Source organism: Chelon labrosus (genome assembly GCF_963514085.1).
Source record: "Chelon labrosus genome assembly, chromosome: 21".
Taxonomy (NCBI): Eukaryota; Metazoa; Chordata; class Actinopteri; order Mugiliformes; family Mugilidae; genus Chelon; species Chelon labrosus.
This window is the reverse complement of record NC_140354.1, coordinates 2,503,963-2,514,908: the sequence shown is the minus strand read 5'-3', so window position 1 is coordinate 2,514,908 and position 10,946 is coordinate 2,503,963. Positions and strand designations below refer to the sequence as shown.

Below are 10,946 nucleotides of genomic sequence, written 5' to 3'. Positions count from 1 at the left end.
CCAAAGACATGCTAGTTAGGTTCATTGGTGATTCTGAATTGGCCGTAGGTGTGCATGTGAGTGTGAATGGTCGTCTGTCTCTCTGTGTTAGCCGTTTGATAGATTCAAATTCAGACTGGAGACCTGTCCAGGGTGTACCCCGCCTCTCGCCCGATGACAGCTGGGATAGGCTCCAGATCCTTCACAGGAACAAGCGGTTACAGAAAATGAATGAATGAATGAATAATTCTGAATTGTGCATTATTCTTCAGTGTTGGGTAACCTTACCGCCTTCATGAGTGTTTTCTGCCCTCTAGTGGCTACTGTAGGGAACTACATTAACACGTACCACAAGGATTCATTTTAAATGTATTCAGTATTATTACTTGCCACAAGTGTGCAACATAAATATAACATTGTGGCTTTCTGCAAATAACGTAAAAACAAAACAAAACAAAAAAAACAATGAATGTAACGCGTTTTGATTGGCTCTTATATGATATGACTTCCAGTGGGGGACAGGACTTTCCGTAAACCGGAAGTATGACGTCACATTTGTTTCGGAAGAACGCAGCAGCGACACAAGAGACAGGAAAATGGAGCAAAGCGTTGAGGATTACAAGGTATTCCCAACTTTCTGTTTCTTTCTTTCACTGGCAGTTTTAACATTTATGAATGTTGATAACTCTACAGTGATACTCGAGGGGAGCTGCTCGAGCTTGCCGACAGCGTTAGCTCTCGTTAACTGTTCAAGCTAGCCATCGGTTTTCAATAACGTTCGATCAAATAAAGCAGGACGCTTTCAGCCACATTTGTTGTCATCTGGCCGGAGGAAAAAGGTCGGAGTCCGTCGTGTAGATAGCGGACAGCTGTGTCTGTAATCACACAAGACGCGATGGATTAATACCGAAGTTAATCGTAGTAAAGTCTACTCAAGTTGTTTGACCCGCTTTCACCCACTGACGTGATCGATCAGTCACCCTGTAATCATGTGACGTTCTAGTGTCATTGGTTTTATCACTCACCTGCCACAGTACGGGTTAAATGTTTGACAAACAGGCCTTTTATTTGGATTTTATATGAACTTTCATTTAACGTTTAGATTCCAGTTTACTTAATCATTGGTAGTGGGAAATTATATCCGGAATTTACAGTACTTTAGCCAGTTTTAGTTGCTGGAATTTAACTGAAATGATCAGATTCCATTTTACAGTTCCCTTTGGCTGCTTTAGGTTTATGTGGCATTTTCTTTCCCTCCTCAGCTGATATTTGAGAAGGAGGGGGTGTACCTCCACACAAATGCCAAGAGGAGTAACCAGGACACCACCATCCCAGGGTTTATCCGCATTGTGGAGCGGGTAAGAAAATGTGTGAGGCAGCTCTGTTCAGATACAAAGAGGTACCAGAAATCGCTGTGATGACTGACCCGAACTTGTTTGTTTCAGGCTGGGGTGCCAGCCTTAGAGTGGAGCCCGTTGGAGGATGAGGGTCGCCACGCTCCTGCTGTTCTCTACACCAGAAAGGTCAGTCACCATCTTTTTGCTAAAAAGTCAAAAATATTTATATATCATTAATCAAAGTGTGATTCTCATCCTGTAAATAGGATGGCGAAGGAGGCGAGGAGGACACAAACTTTGATCCTGGGTATGAGCCGGACTGGGCGGTTATCAGCACAGTGAAGAAAGAGCGAGAACATGTCCCAGTCAAAGAATCAGGTGCAGTTTACTGACAGTTTGGCCAGAGGTTTGTGCAAAGAAAGCGTGTATAAAACCAGAAACCACCTTTCTCTCTTGTAGGTCAGTGGTCGTTCTCTCTGCCGCTCTCAGAGCTGTACTCTCTTCGAAGGGCCAGATTCTCCCTGGGTCGAAACTTTCTGGTGTTCACAAGCAGAGGTGGCCACCCATTGCCTCCATTGCACTTCCACAGAGGAGGAACCAGGGAACTGTTAAGGGCAATGCAACGTTACATTATCCTGGACCAGTAAGTACCGTCATGCTGACTCTAGCAGCAGTTTCTTGCATGTTATTATTGTAAGGATGTTCACCTCACGATGGCTCATGAAACAGTATCGGTTTCAGGCAGTGTTGTTTACGCCTTTGTTTACAAGTCACATGCGTATAAAAAACATCACATGGTTTATGTTGTTTTCTTCAGGTCACCAGTTGATGGGCGGCTCTTCCTCGCTTACCCCCACGACTCAGGCGCTCTGTCTCAGTCCTTTGATAAACTTCATATGTTTGAAGATGGAGGCGCTGATCTGGTCTCGGTAATTACATTTCAATCATTTTTTTACATTTTTTACATTTCAGCAGAAATCTTTCTCATGACTCATGTTCCAACCAATATCTCATGTCTCATGTACATTTTTAGCCGGTCAGTAATGAATCACAGAGCAATGAGTGTACAAAATGATAAAATGTTTGTTAAGACAAAAGCACCAGGGAGAACAAACCTCTTGTCTCTTCTTTTTTGTCAACATGGACAGAGGTTTATCCATGACCCTTACGCCACAACATTTGGTGGATTTTCCAAAGTCACAAATTTCTTCAAGGCAGCACTTCGGCCTCCAGACTTCCCCGTCAGCTCGCGTTCTGCTCAGGATCCTAGTTTGCCCCCCCAGTCTGATGACGAGCCCGGATTTGAGCTCATCACCTGTGTAAGAGAAAGATACAAAAACAAAAGATTACAGTAGTTGTCTAATACATAGAGACTGAATCATAAATTGGTGGTCAATGTTTGCTTCTGCTTGTTCCATCAAGGGCATGGAGCTTGGTCCTAGACCAGACGTAACCAGGGGACAACCTCTGGATAAATGGGAGGAGTTTCTGGACTCTGAGGGCCGTGTGAAGAACCCAGAGAAGGTCAAAGAAATCGTGTTCAGAGGGGTATGACAGTAAATACTGTAACACATCATCTATGGTTACTACATTCACCTACATGTCCATTCTTTAATATTGTGCCTGTGTCTTGTAGGGCATCACACCATCACTAAGGAAGGAGGTATGGAAGTTCCTCTTGGGTTTCTATCCATGGAACAGCACTGCCAAGGAAAGGGAGGACATTCTTCGCTTTAAAACGTTTGTATTTTTAATCCTGCACACACCTGAAATGTTTGAGACTGGCTCATATTTTCTTGCTTCCCAAAATGTTGAACTCTTCTTTTAAGGTAGTGAGCTGCTTTTATAACGCCCCTCTCTGTGTGTGCAGGGATGAGTACTTCAGAATGAAGGTGCAGTGGAAGTCTGTCAGTGAAGAGCAGGAGATGAGGAACTCCTTCCTCAGAGGATACAGAAGCCTGATAGGTCAGCCCTGGTGTCTGACAAATAACACATGAGCTGTGTTTATCTTTCCAGTCAGCTGCCTGTCAGAACTGCCGCCGATGGTGAACTGTCTTTGTTCTTTTGTGACAGAGAGAGACGTCAGCAGGACAGACAGACACAACACGTTTTTCTCTGGAAACGACAATCCAGGACTGACTCTGCTCCACGATGTGCTGATGACTTACTGCATGTACAACTTTGATCTCGGTGTGTACTTACGATATGCTGACCAACATCAAGACAGCTATCAGAGCTATTTGTTTGTTTTTTTCCAACTCTGAAATATAACGATGAGTGACTATAAGAACAGCTTTTAGAAGAGCTTAAAAAAATAATAGAAATTAATATTCATACGCAGATTAAGAAAACTGAATATAAATTACCAAAAACAATTAAACTAAAAGCCATAGAAATATAAAAAATAAGTTATTTGGGAGATAGTTTTCTTCTTTCCCCAAAAGTTTAAGATTAGTTAATATTGCCTGAAGAGAAATGCTTTAGTTCACATGATCTAAGCAGCACACCGACACCCGATCTGACACTTTTGTCACCTTTACTTTGTGTCCTCCTCTCTCGGCCCAGGTTATGTCCAGGGGATGAGTGACCTCCTATCTCCCATCCTGTTCGTCACACAGAACGAGGTGGAGTCCTTCTGGTGTCTGACAGGCTTCATGGAGCTGGTGGTAAGTAGAGAGATATCATGTTCTCAGCTCCTGCCATGAACCTGTGACCTTTGAATCTTAGTTCAAAGCAGGCCTATACTTCTTTTGTCTCTTGTCCTCTCTGCAGCACCAGAACTTTGAAGAGTCTCAGGAGGCCATGAAGCAGCAGCTCCTTCAGCTCAGTATCCTGCTGAAGGCTCTGGACCCAGAGCTGTGTGACTTCCTGGGTCAGTAAGCAACTGTTCACACTGAGTGAGGGGAAAATAAACCCCTAACAGGCCCTGAGGCAAAGCCGGACACTCGTAGCAGAGGTTATTAGAATATTGCAGTGAAAAGTTGGGGTATGGGCAAAATAAAGCAAAACATGTGCTGTTACACAACCACCCAGTAGAATTATTATTTATAACACATGCTGTATGCGTTTAATTATTATTATTTTTTTTTTTAAATGATTAAAACATAGTTTTCCTCTTGTCCTTCAGACTCTCAGGACAGCGGCTCTCTTTGCTTTTGTTTCCGCTGGTTGCTCATCTGGTTCAAGAGAGAGTTTTCCTTTGAGGACATCCTCATTTTGTGGGAGGTGAGTAGAATTTGTCTTAAAAAATATGTTTTTCTAACTATTATTGCTTGATACAAAGGACTAGACATTGTTATAGTGGAATGGCTACATCTTGACTCCACTTTTCACCACTTAATGTTTCCTTCCTCAGGTCCTCTGGACTCGACTTCCATGCGACAACTTCCACCTGCTAATCGCCTGCTCCATCCTCCAGTCTCAGCGAGGAGAGCTGATTGGCTCAGACCACGACTTCAACACCATTCTGAAGGTGAGTACATGTGACCCCATCACACAGTACGGTGACTTTGTCCGTAAATAGTTCTGATGTTCCGCACTGTGACTGGTCTGCAGCACATAAATGAGCTGACGATGAAGCTGGACCTGCTGAGCGTTCTGCGTGGAGCCGAGGGAATCTACCTGCAGCTGGTTCAGTGCAAGGTAAGACGATGCACCCCTCACTGTTCTGCACACAGCCACAGGAGTAACAGTTCTTTCAACTGTGCTTGTATTTCATGATGCTTTTCTTTCTCCAAGGTGACACAGTTTAACTTTTACTTTAAAGATTCATACATTGCTTAAAACATTGTCTGTTTGGGGCTTCATTTCTTAAGTAAGACCCAAACTGTCTGCGTCCCCAAGTCAAAAGGCACTGCTAGTATCAAAGTAGTTTTCTGGCAAAATCTTTTGGCAAACATTAGTTGTCCTTTCCTGTCATGTTTTGGCAGTGCAGTGGATGCATTTGTTCCAACTGTGCCATCACCATTGCACATTTTACGCTGTAATAATGATCAGTCACGTCTGTTTAAATATCCTGGATTTTACTTATTATGTCCCCTTTTCTTTTATTGGATCTATTTTCTATAACACATATCCAAATCCTCATTTCAAAATTCATCGCAGCTTATAAGTCTGAATTAGCTCAGGTAGCTGCATTTCAGTTCAACAAATGTTCTTCAAAGAAATATAGAAGCATGTGCAACATTCCTGCAACATTTTGACATAATTAAACCAACAACTGTGGACACCCAACTCTTTAAATTAAAACACTTCCATGTTTGACATGCACAATCCTTGATACTCTTTCCCTCCTCTGCTGTCTTTCCCAGGACCTTCCTCTGAAGGTGCTGCAGGTTCTCGGTCTCTTCGTCCTGTCCAGCTCAGAGGAGGGGAGCCCAGACTCGCAAGCCAGCGAGATGCAACGCCTCCTCAGCCCATCGCAAGCCGGAGCTGCATCTTCTAATTCAGCGCACACTCCCACCTACCCTTAAATCTGAAGGTCTGCTGGTGCACTGACACTCACTAAAAAGTGTTAGTTCTGAAGTTAAAACATAAAAGATATTTATATATATGAAATATATCGAATGAGAAGGAAGGAAGACTGTTTGGTGGAGACTGTTACCATTTGTGAGCGCCAGGGGGCACCATCGAGGCGTCTTTCTTTTCAGTGCGTGTCCATGAATGTGCCAGGATGTTTAAACACTTGTGTTGTCCTCCTCCTTTTTCTTTTTTTCTTTTTTTACAGCTTGTTTACATGTCCTGTGTCACTGCCATCATTTTTCTCCTTTCCATCCTCCTTCTGATGCTGCAAATTATTATAAAATTATAACTGTATTCCTTTGTTTCTCCCCTGCATACCTTCTGTGCTTTTTATGTTTTCTGATACTGTCCTCTCACCAGTTCTCCTGAAAAGGGAAGAAGATGAAGAATAAACTGAGAGCCTCTTGTTAGTACTTTAAGATGCCATTCCATCCCTATGCAAAGGTTTTGCATGCCTTATAGTGTAATACTTGTAATAATCTGCCTAATGTCACAGCATTTTCATTATCTGCTGATTGTTATCGAATAAATGGTTGAATCTTAACAAATCTACTGACCACTCTGCTCTTGGCCTAAATTTATTTGTTTGTTATCTAAAGTTTATTATCAATGGTAGGAAGAAACTATATGTTCATTTACTCAAGTACTATAATTATGTCACAAAAAATAAGGTGCTACTAAAACAAAAAACAAAAAACGAATGAATAGATATTTCTTTGAGGGTGACACTTTTTTTTTTTGGTGTCCTTTTGAGTGCCTCAGCCCCTAAGAGAGCGAACCATTATTTAAATCACGAGCTGTAAAATTCTGCTTACACACACACTGATATGTATGAGTATTAGCAGCCTAAGGGTACTTGAAGTACCTTTTGCTGACAGTATAGTATATGTATCCTTATAATGCAGTGCTTTATAAGCATGTAATTTTATAAGCATTTTTATTGAGGATCTGGTTACATGTTGTGTGCTGTTGCAATAGTAACAAAAAGAAGCATAAAATTGCAGTGTTGAGCTACTTAAGTCATTTATTACAGGGAAATATAATCATTTTCTTTAACTATTCATTACTTTTAAAATTCAGATCAATATAATTTATTCAATATATCCATTATGATATATTAATATGCATAAGATTTTATGGTTCCCTTTGTTAAAATTCACAATCTCAGCTTGACATAAATTTAAAAAAATCATCATCATAATTTCTAAAGGGCCATTCTGCAATAATGTACACTTTTTTACTTAAACTGTGGTGCTAATATTTTCGTGCTTTTTTTGAAACTGAGTCAATTTACTTGTGACACCGTGACTCTACACTGAGTTATCTGCTTTTATTTAAGATAGCAGTTTAACCACTTTAAAATGGAAATACTCAAGTAAAGTGCTAGTATTTCAAAACTGTACTTATTGTTGTGCTTTAGTAAACATACTTCGTTGTTGAAATTTGCACTTTAAGACTCAGATAAGATTTATAAAACTCTAAAGGAATAATTGATTCCTGAAAGCTGATAAAACCCATCAGAAACAATGGGACAGAAGGGCAAATCTAAAAAATTTAATCTTGGATTCACAGCCTGATCAAGTATTAACTACCGTATTTGTTTATGTAGTGACTTGTGAACTGGTTAAACTTTGGCCTCTCCCCTCTCCTCCCCCTCTGACCAGCAGGTGTCTGTATGAGGTGAATAGCTGAGGAGAAAATAGGACCTCTGTTCTCCACTGTCCCGGGAAATGAGCTGGAAAATGAGGGGCGGGGAACCACACCCCCTTCTCAGGACCCGCTGCGGTCCTCTTTTGGCTCATCGCTGTCTCTTACCCCCTCGATCCATGTTGTTTGAATACAGCTGCGATGTATGAATTTAACAGGGTGCTTAAACAGGCCGACGATCTGTCACTCCGTTCCCCTCTGTCCACCCCGGCCTGACCTCACTTGACTGGCAGAGCCAAACTTAACTCATCCCCTCATTCAAACTCAATCTGCTTTCAGTCCAGCTCAAAGCATGTTTTGTGGGCTAGGGCCTTGTCGACAGCTTTAAACCCAATATTCTCTGACTAATGCTACAATCAACCAAGTGTTAGAGGATTATGGGCTCTTCGTGTTGTCATTATTAGTCTCTTAGAAAAGCTGCAGTCCATGACGTGGCTGTGGATCTAATCTGTTTGAGATTTCAGGTGTCTTTAGATGCTGATTTTAGAGGTTTCACCATTCATCAGTCAGCATAGAGACTCTTGATTCACTATCGCTTTCATTTTGTTCAAGATTAACTTAAGAAATAAGTCTGTTTTCTTTTTATACAAGGCAAACCATTGTGCTATGGGATAACAACCATCCTGACTGTTAGGTAATTTAAAAAAATAAATTAAAAATTAAAAATTGATAAAATAAACATAATTGCCGCCAACAACCTATTTTGCTGCTTCCTTTGGGGCAAAGTGTATACATTAGACATACCAAAGTGCAATACTTTCATTGATTCATCAGTATAAAATTAGCTTAAACTATCTCTTATTCCTTTTATATTAATCTGTGTTGCTTTTTCTTCAGTGTCTCATATTTGTTTGACTGATGAATGTGTTTTTGTCTAGTTGCAAGCCAAATATCCTGTGCAGTTTATATAAAAAAAAAGTTATTTAATTGATTTTGGACAGTAAAGTCAATGTTGGGAAGCATGCACAAGGTAAGACGCAAAAAGTTCATCATTGTGTGGCACTCTTTGGAGTTGGTTCAGAAATGTCTCATAGTTAGTTTCAGAGATTTCGCACCAAAATGTGTTTCATTCAAAAGCAGCTATAATCCAGAGTCAGGAGACCATTTTATACAATCATCAAAAATGCAGCGAAGATTGATCAGATTCACATCTTTCACACAAGACTTTCTTAATAAACTTTCTCTTTGTTACATGTGAGAAAAATCTATATATTTGTTAAGTTTCTGTATGTTCAGTACATAGAGCCAGTTTATATCTGCAGTGCAAGTACATTTAGTACACGAAGTACAGATTTCATGTGTATATGCTCTACAGTTTGTGTGATCCTAATCCAGCAGTTCACATTCAAATGTTGTATTTTAAATTCCTCACATTTACTTTGTAGTTTAAAGAAAAAAAAAAAGAAATTATTCATTAAAAATAGTCTATTGTGTTGACTTAAGGTGCATAAAATTGTTACAGCTTCACCTGACCGGCTATAATGTGTGGTTGTATAATGATGCACTGGGGGGTAGTTTTACTTTTAATACTTCAGGTACACCTCAGACAATGTGAAGGTACTTTTGTAATTCCACAATGTTTTAAAAAAGGTATGAAGCATTACTCCTATAACATGGAGTCTGTTTAACTGCAAGAAAAGAAAGATGAAAATTAAATTAAATTGAAGACATTGTTTCTGGAGTAACGTAACTTATTTTTCAAGTTTAAATCCTTTTTATGAAACTGTATCTTAGTTGGTTCAAATGCGCGCCACCTCTTTGTTGACAGCACTATGAATTATTGATGCTCAGCTGAAATCAAGTCACGGTGTCAGTGTGGCCGTCCATTTAACTCCCATCTGAAACAAGAGCTGCAACATGTGAGGAAAGCCACCTGTAATGACTGTGTCAAATACAATCTGTATTCTGCACTGGTGAGTGCGACCCCATTGTGACCATCGGAGGAGTCCCCGGGGAGTGTGTGAAAAGTGTGTCTACCCTGTGAATGTGTGAAGCGTGTGTGCATGTGTGTGAGGAGCCAGCAGCAGGCAGAAGGCCAGGGGCTGTTGTCTGACACAGATTTGTAAAGGGAGACAATACGGCTCATTGACCTGCCCGGCTCCACTGTCTGTTGCACATACCTCGCCCAGCCCTCCCCGGTGGCTTCGCTGCTCTTTAAACACGAGCAGCAGATTGCCGCAGGCGCAGGGAGGGGAGGCCGACGGGACACAGGTTGCTTTGACAATGAGAATCCTCAGAGAAAAAAGGGAGAGAGCCAAAACTTTGATGAACACATTCTGCCATCTTTTCTTGTCTCCATCACTAATAAATAATACATGACACATTTTATGTTTCCACCTAAAATCTAGTTTTGTATTGTAACTTGTCTGTACCGCCTTATCAGATGTAATAAATGTAATTATTATTTCTATGCATTAACCTATTTCCTTCTAAAACGGACTGATTCATTGTCTGGTTTGTTTACATCATTTTGAGGTTGTCTGATAAATTGGTCTAAAAAAATCTCAGAAATTTCCTTTTCTGTGTTTTTGCAATATTTTGATTTACAGTGAGAAAATTAAGATAAATGAAAATATATACATTTAAGATGTCTGCCAACCTGCCATTCTGGTGCATATGTGCCTGATAAAATGACATGTTATTGATAAATCATTTTTAATTTGGCCAGAAGCAGTGAATTGGACATGAAATTGTTTTTTTTTGTTGTTGTTGTTGTTTGATTATCTCATAAACCTCTAAATTTACCACCAAAATATTAAAAGGATTTCAAACACACTGAACTTATACTACTATGAAAGTATTAACTATATATTAAATATTAAATGTTTCTTTAAAAAAAGAAAAGGGACTGATCCATCCTTCCTGTGTTTGACGTATTTCCTCTCGTGCTCTCGTTGTAAACAAACACCCTCATCCTTTTGTCATCCATGCCCATTGTCAGAGTCTGGAGATGACCTTTCCTCTCCCCTCTCTCTGCCTCTCTCCTCGTATGCTTTTCTTTTCCTCCCTTCTCTCATTCACTGTCGAAGACAAGCTGTTGCTCTGTCCCAACGGGCCACTCCCTCTCTTGTCTGCTCCTCTTTGCTCCTCCCCTGCCTCCCTCTCTCCCCTTGCTCTCCTTCTTTCTCCTTCACCCCACCTGTTGAAGCAATTGTTGTGCAGACCTTATTGTCTGTCTTATTATTTTATGTCACTCATGAGGGTCCCCGCCCCTTTCTACGGTATGCTCCCTTCCCTCTGCCCCCCTTTGGTATAAAACTCAGAGAGGGTAATGAGGAGGGGTATTTAGCAGAGCTCCTCAGGAAGACTCATTTCAACAAGAAAGATCTGCAGGGATTTTTACAACTTTTATTAACCTGCAACCCAAACAGCTTCATCAAGACACTAAAGGAGCCACAAGTG

General features: G+C 40.6%; 1 protein-coding gene across 1 annotated transcript; it reads left to right on the top strand.

The window, feature by feature from the left end:
• Window positions 1-529: 529 nt before the first annotated feature.
• Window positions 530-6,406, top strand: tbc1d17 (TBC1 domain family, member 17). The gene is made up of 17 exons (XM_084570367.1): window positions 530-602; window positions 1,242-1,337; window positions 1,425-1,502; window positions 1,583-1,694; window positions 1,776-1,959; window positions 2,134-2,245; window positions 2,465-2,635; window positions 2,739-2,864; window positions 2,953-3,056; window positions 3,187-3,281; window positions 3,390-3,506; window positions 3,882-3,982; window positions 4,089-4,188; window positions 4,444-4,541; window positions 4,672-4,788; window positions 4,872-4,958; window positions 5,627-6,406. Exons 1-17 carry the CDS (start codon window positions 576-578, stop codon window positions 5,786-5,788), a joined length of 1,887 nt encoding a protein of 628 aa, XP_084426493.1. The 5' UTR covers window positions 530-575; the 3' UTR covers window positions 5,789-6,406.
• The last annotated feature ends 4,540 nt before the right edge of the window (window positions 6,407-10,946 follow it).

Bases quoted from the DNA above. Each gene is read 5' to 3' on its own strand.
- tbc1d17 (XM_084570367.1), top strand. From the start codon at position 576: ATGGAGCAAAGCGTTGAGGATTACAAG. The intron at 2,865-2,952 runs GTATGACAGTAA...TGTGTCTTGTAG, and splicing joins AAGAAATCGTGTTCAGAGGG to GGCATCACACCATCACTAAG. The intron at 4,189-4,443 runs GTCAGTAAGCAA...CTTGTCCTTCAG, and splicing joins AGAGCTGTGTGACTTCCTGG to ACTCTCAGGACAGCGGCTCT.